Source organism: Pipistrellus kuhlii, unplaced genomic scaffold, assembly GCF_014108245.1.
Source record: "Pipistrellus kuhlii isolate mPipKuh1 unplaced genomic scaffold, mPipKuh1.p scaffold_m20_p_14, whole genome shotgun sequence".
Classification (NCBI taxonomy): domain Eukaryota; kingdom Metazoa; phylum Chordata; class Mammalia; order Chiroptera; family Vespertilionidae; genus Pipistrellus; species Pipistrellus kuhlii.
The window spans coordinates 42247025-42265687 of NW_023425449.1; the positions used below are offsets into that span (position 1 = coordinate 42247025).

The 18663-nt window shown below is 39.4% G+C and overlaps 2 protein-coding genes across 3 annotated transcripts in view; one reads left to right on the plus strand and one right to left on the minus strand.

Annotated features, from left to right (window-relative positions):
- ZC2HC1A (zinc finger C2HC-type containing 1A) overlaps positions 1-6029 on the plus strand; it is a 54387-nt gene extending 48358 nt beyond the window's left edge. For both annotated transcript variants that reach the window (XM_036437285.2, XM_036437286.2), the window contains one exon: positions 3717-6029. In XM_036437285.2, the coding sequence (XP_036293178.1) occupies positions 3717-3882 (166 nt within the window). In that variant the 3' untranslated portion in view covers positions 3883-6029. The remainder of the gene's footprint in view (positions 1-3716) is intronic.
- A 3870-nt stretch (positions 6030-9899) lies between these two features.
- Positions 9900-18663, minus strand: part of IL7 (interleukin 7) — a 48583-nt gene continuing 39819 nt past the window's right edge. Inside the window, 2 exon segments of the mRNA XM_036437287.2 lie at positions 9900-11091; positions 13380-13433. Of these exon segments, the coding sequence (XP_036293180.1) occupies positions 10972-11091; positions 13380-13433 (174 nt within the window). The 3' untranslated portion in view covers positions 9900-10971.

Sequence of the window (18663 nt, forward strand, 5' to 3'; positions counted from 1 at the left end):
AGCAAGAACCTACAACCAAAATTACTCTATCCAGCAAAGTTATTCAGAATTAAAGGGCAGATAAATAGCGTCACAGATAAGAAAAAGCTAAAGGAGTTCATCACCACCAAATCAGTATTAATATGAAATGCTGAAAGGTATTCTTTAAGAAGAGGAAAGAAGAAAGAAAAGGTAAAGATAAAAATTATGATCAATAAATATATGTCAACAAGTGAATCTATAAAGTTAATTAAAAATCAGGAACAGAATAAACTGGTGAATATAATAGAATCAGGGGTACAAAAAGGGAGTGGATTGATAATTATTAGGGGGAAAGGAATGTTGGGGTGCAGGAAGAGACTGGATTAAAATCGTACACCTATGGATGAGGACAATGCGGGGGTGGGTGGGGAGGTAAGGGCAGAGGGTAGGGTGGGAACCTGGTGGAAGGGAACTATGGGGGGGGGAAAGGAGAAACAATTATAATAATCTGAGCAATAAAGATTTATTTAATTAAAAAAAAGGGAACCCACTGTATGAACATTTTTGCCAGTGATACAGTTGATATAAAGTTAATTTTCAAAATCTATAAAAAATTTATACAACTCAACACCAGAAAGGCAAACAACCAATTAAAAAATCCAATGGACTGCTGTGCCAGCATGGCTCAGTGATTGAGTCTTAACCCATGAAACAGGAGTTCATGGTTCAATTCCCAGTCAGGGCACATGCCTGGATTGCTTGCTCAATCCCCAGTGTGGGGTGTGCAGGAGGCAGCTAATCAATGATTCTCTCTCATCATTGGACCGGAATAGACACTTTTCCAGTGAGGACATACCATTGGCCAATAGACATGTGAAAAAATGCTCAATTCATCAGAGAGATATCAATTAAAAGTACACTATGGTATCACCTCACACCTGCCAGAATAGCTGCCATCAATAAATCAACAAACATCAAGTACTGGTGAGAATGTGGAGGGAAAGGAACCCTAATATACTGCTAGTTGGAATGCAGACTGGGGTAGCCTCTGTGGAAAACAGTTTGGATTCTCCTCAAAAAAGTTAAAAATGTAACTACCATTTAACCTAGCAATCCCACTTCTGGGAATATATTCTAAGAAACCCCAAAACACCAATCAAAGAATACATGCACCCCTATGTTCTTAGCAGCTTTATTTACAACTAGGGGCCTAGTGCATAAATTCGTGCACCTTGAAAGGAACTGTGGCCCCTCTTCCAGCTCCCCCGCCTGGCCCCTCCTGCCATGGCTCCCGGTTCCCTGTCTGCCAGCAGCCCCACTCCCACTGCTGCAGCTCCCACGTGCTGATGGCACCAGCCCCACTCACCTGCTGATGGCATGGAGCAACTGGGGCTGCTGCCAGCAGCCGGTGCAAGCAGGGCCAGTGCCATCAGCGGGTGTTAGATAGCAGGCAGGGATTAAAAAAATACAGCATAGGGAATGTAATCAATAATCTATAATAATAAAAGCATAATCGCCCTTCAGGAGCTGGGGGAGGTGGAGAAGCCCTCAGGGGTGATAGGGGCCAGCAGCCACCACTTGCACCTGCTGACAGTGCCGAGCGATTGGGGCTGGCACCAGACGCCAGCAGAGGGTGCGAGTGGCAGCTCTAGTGCCGGCATGGATGCAAGCAGGTCTGGCACTGGCAGCAGGTGCAAGCATAGGGTGGGACCGTCGTGTGCAGGAGCAAAGAATTTTCAGTAGCCACCAGAGGCTTGCCCCAATGACAGCAACCGATGCCCCACCTTAGTCCTGCATCCTCGCTCACCTGCTCCACCATCTCACTGCAACCGACGCTCACCATGTTCCGTGCTCACCCCCCTGGTGGTCAGTGCATGTAAAAGTGACCGGTTGTTTGGTTGTTCTGCTGTACTGTCTATTTGCATATACTGCATTCCAACCAGTAGTATATTAGATAGCTAGCTAAGATCTGTAAACAGCCTAAGTGCCCATCAGCAGATGAGTGGATAAAAATGCTGTGGTACATACATACCATGGAATACTATGCAGCTGTTAAAAAAGGATCTCTTACCCTTTGTGACAGCATGGAGTGACCTGGAGAGTATTATGCTAAGTAAATTAAGTCTATCAGGAACAGATAAGTATCACATGATCCCACTTATTTGTAGAATCAATGAACAAAATAAGTTCAGAGACAAGGATGCATGGAACTGACTGATAGATCTCAGAGGGGAGGGTGATGAGGGGGACTGGGAATAACATATATGTATGTATGTATGTATGTATGCATAGTCAGTGGACACATACAATAGGCCTGGGGTGGGGCGGGCATTTGGTAAAGTGGGCTGAGGGGGTAAATAGGGAACATCTGTCTGTAATACTGTCAATAATAAAACAATCTGAGCTGCACTATGGCCATTTCAAACCATTCTAAATGGATGCTGGAGTTTTCCAAAAGCAGCAAAACTCGATTCATGAACATTAATCAACTGTTTAAGTGCATACACCACATAAATACAGGGCTTGGGACACAAAACTCTTCGAAAGGCAGTAACAACAGTGATTGAGAGAACTAAAAAAATTACTTCCTGGGCACTGATCAGATTAAGAAGAGGATATGAAAGCAGGAAATTGTATTTAATGTATAAATTCCTTTGAACAGATATTACTAAAACAGAACATTTCACATTGCAAATTTAGAACCCTGCTACCCTTATTTAATTGAAGAGAGTAGATAGGATGAGAAAGAAGAGAGGGAAAAGGAAAAAGTAACTTTAGTAAAGATAGCAGGCAGGGATTAAAAAAATACAGCATAGGGAATGTAGTCAATAATCTATAATAATAAAAGCATAATACGCTAATTAGACCAGACAGCCGAACGTCTTTTGGGATGTTCTTCCGGACAAAGCTGCAGCAGCTGCAAGGCTGAGGGCAGGCAGCCACGGCTGGGTGATGAGGGCGGCGCCTTCCCCTGAGCAGCCTGGTGGTCTCCTGCAGAGGGAGGCCAGACTGCAGCTGAGGCCTGCTCCTTCAGGAGATGGGGAGTGGGCATAAGCGGTTGGTAGGATATCCCCTTAGGGTTCCTGGACTGTGAGAAGGGGCGGGCCGGGCTGTGGGCCCGCCCCCTTCCCCAGTCCATGACTTTTTGTGCACTGGGCCTCTAGTAGTGTAATAATTATGGTGTCAGATGGGTAGTAGACTTAGTGGGATGATCACTTTGTAAATTACATCAATGTCTAACCACTATGTTGTGCACATGAAACTAATATTTTATTGTATGTTAAATGTAACTGAAAATGAAATAAAAATTTAAGAAGATAGAAAGGAGATAAAAATTTGACATTGTGATAATACAGATTTAGAAATGTAAAAGCAAAAAGCAGAAGGAAGGTCAAAATATGTTTTTATTCTTTTCCATGCATCAGTAAATAACAGCTGGGTGCATTCCAAAGACTAGAACCTTGATTGTTAGTGATAAAATTCATAACAAAGAGTTTGTTTCTTCAGAGATAAGATTGTTTTTCAGAGAGTAGATTGGAATGGAAGTAGAGTTCTAAAAACAAACATATGCTTTCTGGCAAATGGGATACCTTAGATACATAATTCAAATAAAGAAATCTGTAATTCTAAAAAATAAAATAGTGTTTCTTAATCTGACCCAGAAGTGAGATGAAGCCAGCATGTTAGTCAGCTTACTGTGAGCCCTGGTCCAGGGAGTTTCGGGCTGATGTGAGCTTTTCTCTGTGCTCCTCCAGGCCAGACGGCGACTGTGTGTCTTCGCTCAATGGAGGAAACATGAAAGGATTTGAAGGAGGTTCATCTGGACACTTACCCAAATTCTGCCACGAGTGTGGGACTAAGTACCCTGTGGAATGGGCCAAGTTTTGCTGTGAATGTGGCATTCGGAGAATAGTTCTGTGAACCAAACACCAAACGAGAGCGCCAAGTCCAGAGTTTGATGACTGTTACTGCTTCCAGCCAGAGCTCCTCCTCTAGTTATTTTGTGCTAAAATTGATACTTTTCCAGCAATTTTTGGAACATAATCTTGCTATATAATGTGTGTGGTGTGTGTGTATATATGTGTACATATACTGTATATAATAAATACCTATTATTCCAAACTGTGCCAGTCAAGAAAATACTCATCTGTTGGAAAATAATTTCAAGTGGAATCATTAACCTAGGTAGTATTCCTTTTCTGTTGTTGTTAAAACACATTAAGTATAATATACAAATCCTCAAACTAGTGCTTAACCCTTCAAGCGTTAGGATGATCATTGGTGCCTATTTTCAGACAGTATCCATGATAGTTGGATGGGATGCTTGGAATTTTGGAATTGAGAATATTTTTAGTTGCAATTAGTTATGTGAGGTCATTTTTGCAGTAGTGCTCAACAATTTTATAAAATTAAAAAAAAAGACATAAGTTCTGTGTTACCCTTTACTCAGTGTACTGAGTAAATATTTAAATATTTGTACTCATGCTCTCAAAATGTAATTATGCAATTTCCTTTTTGAAGACACAAAGGTAAAAATACAAATCTTATTCTAGTTATAACTGAAATTTTTACCTGTGTCTGCATCTTCAAATTTCAGTTCTTTCTTTTCCATAACCTAAAGTCTAATGAATAGTTTCATTATAATTTTTATTAATTATTATTATGTTTAATCCTCACCCAGTTTTCCATTGATTTTTTAAAAAGAGAGACTAAAAGGAGAGGGAAGAGACAGAGAGAAACACTGACGTAAGAGAGATACTTCGTTGTTTGCCTTCTGCACATCCCAACCAGGGCCAACAGCCTGCATCTGAAGCATGTGCCTTGACTGAAATTGAATCTGGGACCCTTCAGTCCGCAGGCCGAGGCTCTACCCACTTCATCAAACTGGCTGGGAATATGGAATAGTTTTAATTTACTACTTCATTTTTGCAAAGTTTGAAAATGTAATCAAAAGATGCAAAAATTTTCTTCAAATTCTTTCATGTTTATTTCTGTGCATCAGAATGTAGAAGAAATTACTTTAGTGGATTTTAAAACAAACCACCTCACCAAATAAGTAATAATTTTGGTAATAATTATCAGTGGAGGGCATGCAGGTAACAGAATTTGAATTTTGAAGTATAGTTAGATGTAGTTATGAGGTTAAGAGAATATCTAATTTTTCCTACTCACATTTTCTTTTTAGTTTTTCATGTTGAGACACCATTCTCATCACAATAGAAAGCCTCTGAAAATACATTGCTTTAATGCATACCTGGCATGTTATTAAGCATTCACAAAAATTTAATTATACTTCTTTCCTTTGGCTAAAATATATCATATAATCATTATCACACTCAGTGTAGTAGCATCGTATGTAGTAGTAAATCTCTTTGCTTGTGTAGCCATCCATATTCAGTGATTCAGTAGTAATTTCTGTTGAATTAAGCCTAACAACTGTATTATAAATATATAATCAAATCTTTTATAGGCAATTCCTAGCTTCTTGTTTTGATTCTGTTAAACTATGAGGATCAATGTAGAAATTCATGCTTATAAATTCCACTGAAATTTATTTATGCTTATACCTTATAATTTTATTCATTAGTTCTTTTTATTCAGGCAGGGAATATAAACTTAATGTAATGGGAATTGTCATTTTACTTACATTACAGTTTCAATCCTGAATTTTCATTAATTTATTTCTGGTTGTCTTTACTCAGTTATGTTGGTCAAAAGTGTTTCATGAATCATGAAACGTGTTACAACAATACTTAAATACATTTTTATATTACTTGCATATATAATTCTCACAATGATTTGTCATGCATTAGTTTGGTTTTGAAGAAATTTTCCTAGATCTATGCATCATTTATTTATTTTCACAAGCATTTGCCAGTGGTGGAATTTAAAAGATTGTAAGCTTAAATTAAAATAGAAAAAATTTCTTACACATTATTTTTGAAGTTATTAGCCTGAAAAAAGTAAGATGATTATAATTGCTGTTGCCTCCTGTTCCTTCTATGGGTTATATTTCAAATAAGTTTTCATTTTTGCACCTATTCAATAAAGACATGAAGCAAAAAAAATGGCTATTTAGTTTTCATTGATGTCTTATCTTTCAGCCAGTCATAGGTACAAAGATAGAAACACAAAGAAATACAAAGAGAATCTTGGAAGTCAGTTTTTGTGTGCCAAAAGAAATTATTACTATTTTATTGAAGTGGTTTTGACCTCAAAGGTAAATACGTTCTGTCACAGATTAAGGCACTGAAACATTCTCTTCATAGCCAATAAAATCTAGCAATTGAAAACATTTAGTGAAGTTCAGGTTGAAATACATTATGAGTATTTCTAATTAGGTAACACACAGTCAAATGGAAAACATATTTATCTGTGATGAATACTTAGAGTCTAAGCCTCAGACCATCATGCTTAAAATTATAACAAGAGTTATCTCCAGTGAGAACATCAGATTAGACATGTTTGATTTTACTCAATTTTCCTTAGGCTAGAAGTGAATATTGTTACCATGAGTAGAGGCTCAGGGAATGGAAAAAATAATAGAAGAGGTGAGCAGAACTGTTTGCGTTGCAGGTGTAGGTATTTTATAGGGTTACGTATATTTTTATTACTGAGAGAAGATAGGCTGATTTTCCACCCAACTGAATTATTGGATAGAGCAGTGGAGAGTCATTAAAATAGTTAATGAAAGCCACACTCATTTTGAGCCTCATTTAACTTTTTTTCAATTAAATGTTACTGTTGATATTCATTGATTACATAGTTTTGCTTGGCTGTAAAACTATATGCAGATTGGTTTTTATTTTGCCACTAGGGGGTGCTTTAGGCTAATATTACCAGCAACTCTTTATTTTAAAAGCCGCTTAGGAACATGGGCATTAATTTGTGAGGATGGGGAGTATGGAATTACAGAGATTTATGAGGTTTTTGGATTTTATAACCCATCGGTTGATTTCTTAGAAACTAGTCTAGCTTATTTTGGGCACCAGCGTGCTTTTCATTGATAGAAGTATTTCATATTCATTTTAAATTTTGTTAGCAATTATATATCTCTAATGTATTACTCATGCACATTACCAAAATATTAAAGTTTAATATTTTATCTTAGTTGTACAGCAATTATAATCTTTAAGGCTTTCCCCCCAATCATCTGGCCTAACTAACATGTGACAGTAACATCAATGCAAATAGGAGGTAAAACACTTAGCCTAATGTAACATGCACAAAGCTGAAGCTTTATAAACACTTAAAATGTGCTTTATATGGTTTTCCTTCTATGAAGTATTAAGAAAAATAAGACGTGATTAATTTCTGTCTTAAAGTTGATCATTTATTTGGAGAAGCTGATAGCTAAACAACTACAATTTAGGACAAGCAAGGATTTATTTTAATAGAACTTTTCTATATTGTAAAAGCACCAAGTATTGCAGAAGTGTTGAAAATGCAGCTTTCTTGTCACAAGTTAGACAGCCAACCGTTCTGTTTTCTGTTTTTCTTCCCTGTCCCAAGTGCCCGGGAGGAGACTGGAGGGCTGTGATGAGAGCTGACGAACCAGCTTTGGAGGGAAAGGCATATGGCCGTGGGAAGGATGTGTGTGTGTTGGGTCCAGGTGAGCTGCAAAACTCAGTTGACTTCCAGTGTCCTGGTGACTCAGAACAAGTGCCGTTGCATAAAAGTTACTGATGACACGTCAGTTCCTGCCATCTCCCATAACCCTTCACTTCACCTTCCCTTTTCTCTGTTTGCCCAGGCACCTCACTTTCCCTCCTGTTGCGCATTTGCAGCAATGAGGCTGGGGATAGGAGTGCCAGTAGTGCTGAGTGTACTCCACAGAGAAGTGCTGATTTTATTCATCAGACCAGCAGTCTTATAAAGAAACTGAAAAATGCCAAGGGGCATGAAAGTGAAAGACCTTATATGCTGACAGTAGAAATTGACAATACATTTTTTAAATGGACTAAATTTACTTTAATATAAAAGCTTTACAAATATTTATGCTTCATAACCTAGTAATCCTTTATAATAAAACCCTAATATACAAATTGACCGAATGGTGGAATGACTGGTCTCTAAGATACATACTGACCACCAGGGGGCAGATGCTCAATGCAGGAGCTGCCCCCAGGTGATCAGTGTGCTCCCACATGGGGAGCACGGCTCAGCCAGAAGCCGGGCTCACAGCTGGCATGGGCAACAGTGGTAGCGGGAGCCTCTCCCACCTCCACGGCAGTGCCAAGGATGTCTGGCTGCCGACTTAGGTCCACTCCCCGCAAGCAGGCCTAAGCCATCAGACATCCCCTGAGAGGTCCCAGACTGAAAGAGGATGAAGGCTGGGCTGAGGGGACCCCCCCTCCCCCTCCCCCAAGTGCATGAATTTCATGCACCGGGCCTCTAGTCCTATATAATAAAAGGCTAATATGCAAATTGACATAATGGCAGAATGACTGGTCACTATGGCATGCACTGACCACCAGGGGGAAGATGCTCAACACAGGAGCTGCCCCCCGGTGGTCAGTGCGCTCTCACAGGGGGAGCACGGCTCAGCCAGAAGCCGGGCTCACGGCTGGTGAGCACAGCAGTGGTGGTGGGACCGCTCTTGCCTCCGTGGCAGCGCTAAGGATGTCTGACTAAGTTGTCAGTTGGACATCCCCTGAGGGGTCCTGGATTGCGAAAGGGCACAGGCTGGGCTGAAGGACCCCCCTCCCCCCACCAAGTGCACAAATGTCGTGCACTGGGCCTCCAGTTTTATTTATTTATAAGATGTACTTCTTGAGGGAATAATTGGAAGTGTGGAAAAATATTTAGCAGAACCCGTTTAATAGTACTATCATTGGCCTTGTGTACATTCTTGGTAATAAGGTATTAAAGGTTATATGTTCAGTGAAAGAGACCAAATAGTAGGGCAATATTAACAATCTCACCTTAAAAAAAATCTTGTTGGCTTACTCGTCATTAAGGAAATGCAAACTTAAATCACAATGAGATATCACCTGGTGCCTGTTAGAATGGCCATCATAAAAAAGACAAGAGGTGACTGATGCTGGCAAGGATGTGGAGAAAAGGCACCCCACATGCGGGGGCTGGTGGGACTGTACGTCGGTTCAGCCACTATGAAAAACAGTATGGAAGAGCCTCAACAATCAAAGACAAAACTACCATATGACCCAGAATCCACTTCCAGGAATGTATCCAAAGCAATAACTCAAAAAGATAACCGCACCCCATATTCATAGCAGCATTCACAATAGCCAAGGCGTGGGAAAAGTCTAAGTGTCTCTTGGTGGATGCATGGATGAAATTGTGGCCTTTTGTGTGTGTGTGTGTGTGCGTGTGTGTGTGTGTGTGTGTGTGTGTGTGTGTGTGTGTTACACAATTCAGCCATAAAAATGAGGAAATCCTACCATTTGTGGCAACATGGATGGACTTTGAAAACATTATGTTAAGTGAAATAAGACAGAGAAAGACAAATATTGTATTGATCTCACATGTGGTACCTAAAAATAAAAGCTCGTATTAAAAGACACCAGACACAGTCCTGGCTGGTTTGGTTCAGTGGATAGAGCATCGGCTTGAAGACTAAAGGGTCCTGTGTTTAATTCTGGTCAAGGGATATGCATGGGCTGTGGGCTTGATCCCCAGTAGGGGGTGTGCAGGAGGCAGCTGATCACTGATTCTCTCTCATCATTGATGTTTTTAATCTATCTCTCTCTCCCTCTCCCTTCCTCTCTGAAATCAATAAACATGTATTAAAAAGAAAGAGACACCAGACAGAGAGGATAGGGGGAGGGAGACGCTGGAGGCAGGTAGCCAAAAGGTACAAAGGTCCAGTTATAAAATAACTAAATCCCAGGGATGTGCAAACATGATGACTATAGCTAACATTGCTATATGCAACATAGGAAAATTGTTAAATTCTCATCATAAAGAGAAACTAGTTCTTTCTTTTATTTTTGTTATATGAGACTATGGATGTTAGCTGAACTTACCCTGTTAATCATTTCACAATCTATGTAAAGCAAACCGTCATGTCGGATACCTTAAACATATACAGTGACGCATGTCAAATGTTTCCCAAGAAAACTGGGGGAAAAGTTCTGTTGAGATCAAGCGAATCTGACAGTGTTAATACATAGGTCATTTATTATCAAAGGAGAAATGTTATCCAAAGTAAGTAATTTGTTCGTAATACTGTATGAAAATATTTTTATATACAGATATAGTGTCAAAATTAAATATACATACTCCATTCATTAAAAGGCAACATATATTATTCTCTTAAAAATATACTTGCCAAATGGCAAACTCATTTAGACAAGTTTTATTACACGCATATGACAGAAGAAACTCGGTACTATGGCTTAGCAGCCTTAAAACAGGTGACTTCCTATTTTGTTTTCCTTTGATGGCATTTGCTATGCCATCTACTGGAGGCAAAGTGCTACACACTCATACCTCTCTGAAGCATCTTAAGCATCCTCCTTTACGTTTCTGCTTTAAGATCCATGACTCTTGTTCGCTTGGGCATTGTCCACACCTCACTGTCAACTCTGAAATGTTTCCAGCCAGAAGATGACAGTATCCACACGCATTGCAGTATACTGATGCATAGTAGGACATAAAGAAATAAAGCAAGGCTAATTTTTAATCCTTGTAAACCTTTATACACAACAACAGATTTTACATGTCTTCTGAATGTTTCTAACAGGTCTAAAAAGGATTATTGCAGCTAATACCTTACATGGATCATCTTACAAAAATCAGCCTCAAATTAACACCAGCTGACGCATGCGCACACACATGAAATAGTCCGTTGATTGCAGCGTTCGGTTCCCATGGTTTGTGTCTGTCCAGTACCACAGCATGTATTTCTCAGCTGCTCTCACCCATTTTTACCAGACATATTCAGTAATTTCTCGGAGGCATTCTACCCCGGAAAATTGCACAAGCAGGTCGGTACTTGAGGGATTCAACTGAAGTTCACATCTTTATATTGTCACGCCAAACATTTCAATGCTCTTTAGTGCCGCTCAAAATTTTATTCCAGCAAGTTTTTATCTTTTCTAGTAGTAACATCAGGAAACACATTTCATCCTGTTTTCTCTGCCCCTTTGAAGACTTCTTCTCTTCCTACAGAAATATGCAGAAAAAGTTTTAAGTTCACATTTTTATAAAAATACATGTTTTCAAATATTCAATCTTTAATTCCCATTATCTTAGGTTCTACAAAAAATTCTGTGTCATGGGAAATGAGAATCTTGCATCATACTTTAACCCTGTGATTTCTAACTCTAGTTGGCATGATACGTAGGAAATGCAAGGTTGTTGTGGTTTAAGATTTAGAATTCATTCAAGAGCGATGCCTGCTGGCTACAACAGGACAAGAATGCTATTTAAACGTTTGTGGGGGAGATATTTGTAAATGACTCAATTAGATTTTTTAACATGGGAAAACATTTTTTTTTTTTTTCGTGGAAGGAATAGTTAGCGCTGAAAACAGGCAGCGTATTTTAGCAGAGATGATGACTAAGGATCTCCCTGAGTGAGCGTGTGCCCTAAGGTCCACCCCATCGGTCTGCACCTGCCTCATGAGCTAACTCTCATTTGTTGATGAAAATCCTAGTTTTGTGTTCAGCCTACAGAAAGCGGAGGGAGAGGCCCCTCACAGGGAAGTGATGAGCAGGGAGCAGCACACTCCCAGGAGCCCTTGGCAGTGGGGCTGGGGCAGGGCCAGGAACCTTCCTGAGACCCCAACCAGCCACTGGGTGTTTTATAGTCAGATGCTGTGCCTCACATTATTGCATTGTATCTACTTAACTCGATGAAATTGCTGATTTTGCCTCCTTTCACAGATGAGGAAACAGCTGCAAAGAGGGTAAATAAGCTGCTATGGTCACATGTCTAGTAAATATAATGATTGGATCTAGAGCTTGGTTGTCCTATTTTTAGTTAAGGCACAGATTCGGGTCTCTTTTAGTTGAATAACATTAACGCACAGCCTTGAAATAATCCATTAAAAACATTAGACAACAGATATCAAAGATAATTACGAAGGAGAATTTCTCATAGACTGTTTAGTGAGGGTCCCAGGACATATTTAAAGAGTGCGTGTTTGAGTTTATGTGACCAAGCAGATGGGAAATACACGGATGTGAGAACTTCACGACTTTTCTTCAGAGACCAAGAGTGAACATCCATTACCAAGACAAAAGCGAAGAACCATTTTATTTCTGTAATTCTGAGGACACAGATGGTATCTCCCTTCTGTATCTTCCCCAGTTTTTCTTGTCTAGTGTAGTTCTCATGCCCTTTCTTTTTAAAAAATTACATTTATTGGGGTGACATTGGTTAATAAGATTATGTAGGTTTCAAGTGTATGTTTCTATGATGCATGATCTGTACACTGCATTGCGTGCGCACCACCCATGTGTTCTTACGCAGAAGCCCTCAATGTTCTTACCCAGAAGCCCTTTTAAACTGCTCGTGTGTTCATTTCTACTCTGCGAGTGCAAGTGGGATTCCTAGGCTTCCTGAGTCCCAGGTAAGCAAGCTAGCCCCCTCTCTAAAGGGAGCAAGCAATTTCCATGTTCCCATGAACCTCTGGCTCACATGACATTATAACAATAATGGAAATATGAAAGGAGAAATCATCACTCCTAGGAACCAGGTGCTTCCATTTTTACATGTCCTTTCCTAATTAATATTGATATCAATTTAATGTGTAATCAAATTTAATTATCCTGAGTTTTTCATTCATATTTATTTTTATATTGATATTATATATAATTTTGTACAATAGTGTGTTAGTATAAATATTTATATAAGTAATATAAATATGATCTATAAATGTAGAATATTCACATACATCTATAGTATATATTATATACTTTGTGCTAATAAAATAGGTTCTCATGTTAAATTTGTATTTCTTTACTACCGAATAAGGATGGCATTTTTTTTTCCATCATATGCTTGTTTTCTAGTTTACTTTCTCCTGTATAGTTTATTCATGTTTTGTCTATTACCTAGTGATGTTTTAATTTTGTTGCTTTCTAAAAAAATCAGTGCTCTGATATTTCCTCTAGCTCCTTTTATTTTAAAATAGTGGTCTGGGTGGTGGGCACCTGGTGCCATATACAGATATTATAACATAGAAACCCACACATGAAACTCTTATATCCATATTGACCAATGCCAACCAAATAAAGTAAAAAAAATGATATAAAATAAAATTGTTGCTTTTTTTTAAAGAAGAAACAGTTTAAAGGGATGCAATTTCAAAAAGGTACCTTCTTGCTACTTTTACTAACATCATAAAATATTTTCAAAACCAATCATAAAAAAGAAAATTCAGAGAGAAACATTAAGAAATTAAATTAAATAAAAGCTGATAAAGAAAATTATACAATTATTCTCACCAAATTCTTAGTGGGTTGGACCTCACCCAGGGAAGGTTGTTTTTTTTCTTTAACCTTAAAAACAAAGTTACATTTACAACATTGAATGTTAATTCTTTATTGCTTCTCCCATTAATGTTGTTGCTAATTTTTGTATGTTACTCTTAGTTCATCTTATATTTTTGAGAGTCTACTTTAAATTATTTGTTGTTAGTACAGCAGACACTTATTTCATTAGAAGTAGAATACAGGCATACCTCGTTTTATTGTGCTTCACTTAATTGCACTCCTCATATAATTGTGTGTTTTTTTTTTTTTTTTTTTTTACAAATTGAAGGTTTGTGGGAATCCTGCATTGAGCAAGTCTATCAGCACCATTTTTCCAACATTAGTTTGCTTTGTATCTCTGTCATATTTTGGTAATTCTCTCCATATTTCAAGCTTTTCTATTATTATATTTCTTATGATGATCTGTTATCTTTGATGTTACTATTGCAATTGTTTTGGGGTGCCACAAACTGTACCCATCTAAAATGGTGAACTTGACTGATAAATACTTTGTCTTGACCAGCCATTCCTCTGTCTCACTCCCTCTCCTTGGGCCTCCTCATTCGTGAGACACAGTTAAAACCCTAACCCTACAGTGGCCTCTAAGAGTGCAAGTGAAAGGAAGAGTTGAATATCTCACTTTAAATCAAAAGACAGAAAAGAGTAAGCTTAGGAAGGAAGACTTGTCAAAAGCCAACATGGGTTGAAAGCTAGGCCTCTGGCTCCAAAGTTAGCCACATTGTGAAAGCAATGGGAATGTCCTTGAAGGAAATTAAACGTGCTTACTCCAGTGCACTGATAAATGATAAGAAAGCAAACCAGCCTTATTGCTGATCTGGAGAAGGTTTTGGTAGCTAGATAGATGATGGAGCCACAACATTCCCTCAAGCCAGAGCCTAATCCAGAGCAAGGCCCCAGCTCTTCCGTTCTGTAAAGGCTGAGCAGTGAGGAGGCTGCAGAAAGCAAGCCTGAAACTGCAGAGGCTGGTTCATGAGGCTTAAGGAAGGAGGTCTCCATAACGTAAAGGTGCAAAGCAAAGCAGCGAATGCTGGTGCAGAAGCTGCAGCAAGCTGTCCAGCAGATCTAGCTCAGATAATTAAAGAGATGTCTACATTAAACAACGGGGTTTCAATGCAGGTGAAACACCCTCATTTGGAAGAAGAAGCCACCTAGGACTTGGCACAGCTAGAGGGGAGAAGCCACTGCGTGGCCTCAGAGCTTCAAAGGTTGACTTGACTCTTGTTAGGGGCTAGTGTAGCTGTGACTTTAAGTTGAAGCCAGTGCTCAGCTTCCATTCTGAAAATCCCAGGGCCCTGAAGAATTATGTTCAATTTACTCTGCCTGTGTTCTTTAAATCAATAAAGCTGGGATGATTTGGTTTACAACATGGTTTGCTGAATATTTTAAGACAATTGTTAGGACTTACTGCTCAGAAAAAAAGATTCCTTTTGAAATATTACTCATGGACAATGCATATGGCCATCCAAGAGCTCTGATGGAACTAGACAACAAGTTTCATGTTGTTTTCATACCTGTTAACATCCATCCTGCGGTCCATGGGTCAAGGAGTAATTTCAACTTGCAAGTCTTATTATTTATGAAATACCTAGCAATTCCTCTGATGGATCTGGGCAAAGTAAATTGAAAACCTGGAAAAGGATTCACCATTCTAGATGCGAGTAAGAACATTCATGACTCATGGGACAAGATCAAAATATCGGCATTAACAGGAATTTGGAAGAAGTTGTTTCTAACCCTCACGGATGACTTTTCGGGCTGCAAGACTGCAGTGGAGGAGAGAACTGCATGTGCAGTGGGATTGGCAGGAGAACGAGAATTACAAGTGGAGCCTGAAGATGCGACTGAATTGCTGCATCTCCTGACAAAGCCTTAATGGTGAGGAGCCACCCAGGGATAAGTAACGGAATCTACTCCTGGTGGAGACGCTGTGAAGAGTGCTGACATGACAACAAAGGGCTTGGAATATGACATAAACTTGGCTGATAAAGCACCAGCAAAATCTGAGAAGACTGATTCCAATTTTGTAAGAAGCTCTCTGTGGGTGAAATGCCACCCAACAGCATCACCTGGGACAGAGGAGTCACTCAGGAAAGGAAGAGTCAATTGATGTGACAAACTTCATGGTTGTCTCATTTTAAGAAATTGCTACAGCCTCCTCAACCTACAGCAACCCCCAGCAGTCAGTAGCCATCAACATCAAGACAGGAGCCTCCAGCAGCAAAAAGATTGCCACTCAATAAGGCTCAGATGATGTTTAGCATTTTTTAGAAATAAAGTATTTTTAAATTGAGGCCTGTACACCTTTAGGCATAATGGTATTGCACACTTAATAGACTACAGTATAGTGTAAACATAACTTTTATATACATTAGGAAACAGAAAATAATTCAGTGACTCGATCTTTTGGGGTGGTCTGGAGCCGAACACACAATGTCTCCGAGGTATGCCTGTATGAGGGAGAAGGCAGAAGCATGAGAGATTATCTTCTGAATACCCTGGGTCCAGCACTGTCTTATTGGCTGTGAGGTATGAAAAAACAAATATATGGTGGGGGTGGGAAAAAGGGGCAATAGTGATATTTCCAACAATAAAGATAAATTTAAATAAATAAATAAGGTAAAAAACCTAATATAGAAGGGTATAGTAACAGAAACAAAACTAAATTATTTTTTAAATGGTATATTTTAAATATATTTTATTGATTTTTTACAGAGAGGAAGCGAGAGAGATAGAGAGCTAGAAACGTCAATGAGAGAGAAACATCGACCAGCTGCCTCCTGCTCACTCCCTACCGGGGATGTGCCCGCAACCAATGTACATGCCCTTGACCGGAATCGAACCTGGGACCTTTCAGTCCGCAGACTGATGCTCTATCCACTGAGCCAAACCGGTTTCGGCCAAAACTAGAATTTTAATCAACATGAACATAAAGTCATTAAGTTGTGAAATCCTGAGCATAAATTTTATTGTGCTTTATTTATCAGAAGCAAACTGAAATAATCAATAGTACATGCAGACCTGACTCATGAAGTAAAGTCAATGTAGCTGACTGTATTTAATATCTTACCTTATCATTTTAAGAAAAATGCAAACTGTATCAGGTTAGTTAGCTTTGTGACATAATTTTATTTAATTTCAAGAATAAATCATTTGTGTTTTCCTTCTTGACAGTTAGTTGATTTTGGAACATGGTGATTCATGCAAAGCTCAGCACATGAGAGAAGGAATTGCAAATACATAGCATACCCATAACCCCCACCCTTCCTGGGGGAAGAGGTGATATCGCTAGTTTGTCTGCAGTTTTTCAGTTGAGCCTTGACTTGAGGCTAATACACAACATGCTGTTTCCAACAGGCATCACTAAGCTATGGATGTGTAAGCAATAAGGAACCTATTGGCCATTCTTGCATTAGACTAGGGGTGTCGAACTCAATCAGAGAAGGGGCCAAAATCTAAAATCCAGCCTAAATCGTGGGCCGAATGGTTTACTGAACAGTCATAAACTGTCATTGTGATGGAAACGCAGCGGAGTGCAGTGATGACAGCGCGGTGCGGGCCACATTGCAAGGCCTGGCGGGACGGATTTGGCCCACGGGCCTTGTGTTTGACACATGTGCATTAGACAGTAGTTTGATATTATGAATAAAGATTAAGAGCTGGTAGGTTAGACCAGTGGTCAGCAAACTCATTAGTCAACAGAGCCAAATATCAATAGTACAACGATGGTATTTTGTGGAAGAGCCACACTCAAGGGGCCAAAGAGCTGCATGTGGCTCGCGAGCCGCAGTTTACTGACCACGGGTCTAGTCTATGAAGTCTTCATGAATCTTGAGTGTGGCCTTGAAGGATGTGGAAGAACAGGACAGATCAGAATTACAGAAAAGATTAACGTAAGTAAGGGGACAAACTGGGAAATAAGCTTGGCAAACCCAGGACCCCAGGAGAAGACTGGCTGGCATTGTGTACCTAACACATGATAAGGGAACTGGTTGTGTGTTATTTTTTAATACCAGTAGTGGTGGGCAAACCAGCTCGCGAGCCACATTCAAGGGGCCAAAGAGCCAAGGTCAGTAAACTGCAGCTCGCGAGCCACATGCAGCTCTTTGGCCCCTTGAGTGTGGCTCTTCCACAAAATACCACGGCCTGGGCGAGTCTATTTTGAAGAAGTGGCATTAGAAGAAGTTTAAGTTTAAAAAATGTGACTCTCAAAAAATTTCAGTCGTCGTACTATTGATGTTTGGCTCTGTTGACTGATGAGTTTGCTGACCATTACTAGGTCATCTTTGTCATCACTACCAGTAGGGCTCAAAAGCAGTCTTACCACTTGAGCTGTGGGCAACTACTGGTATTAAAAAATAACACACAACCCTTTTTTCTATCATAAAATTTTTCTTTTAGAAAAATCATAAGAAACATTTTGGCTTTGTATGGCAGCTGGCAAAATTCCTGAAGAGAGGAAACTGTAATAATAATGTAACACTTATTGAAACTTTTTTGATTCTAAGCATTTTACATGACTTATGCCATTTAATCTTAAATAGTCTATAATATATACAATATTTTTCCTTCATTTTATAGATTAAGAAACTGTTTCCAGACTCAAGATAATGTTTTCCAAATTTTTTGTTTTGTTTGCTTAACAACCGTTAGCAGGTAGTAGGAAAAAATTAGCCCTATACTTATCAAAATTATTGAAGCAAAGAAATAGAAAATTGTTGGTCATAAACACTGAGTGGCCAGATTATAATGACCAACCCCATCAGTACTTCGTTGGGCCACCTTTTGCCTTCAATACTGCGGTGATTCTTCTTGGCATTGACTCCATGAGATGTAGAAAGGTGATGCGAGGAATCTGACACCATGACTGATGAAGAGCACTGTCCAGTTCTGTGAGAGTTGATGATTGTGGAACCAGCTGCCTGATGGCTCTTCTAACTTCACCCCACAAATGCTCCATTGGGTTGAATCTGGGCCACCTAAGCAAGGTAAAGTCTCTCTCATGTCCTTGAACCCACTCCTGCACAATACGAGCACCGTGGCATGGTGCATTGTCTTGTTGGAAGAAGCCATCTCCACTGGGATATGCCATGATAGGATGAACTTGATCAGCGATGATACTTAGGTATGTTGTGCTATTCAGACGTTGTTCCACATAAATTAAAGGGCCCAAGTCATGACAGGAAAACATGCCCCACACCATCACACTGCCCCCACCAGCTTGAAGAGTTGTACTCAT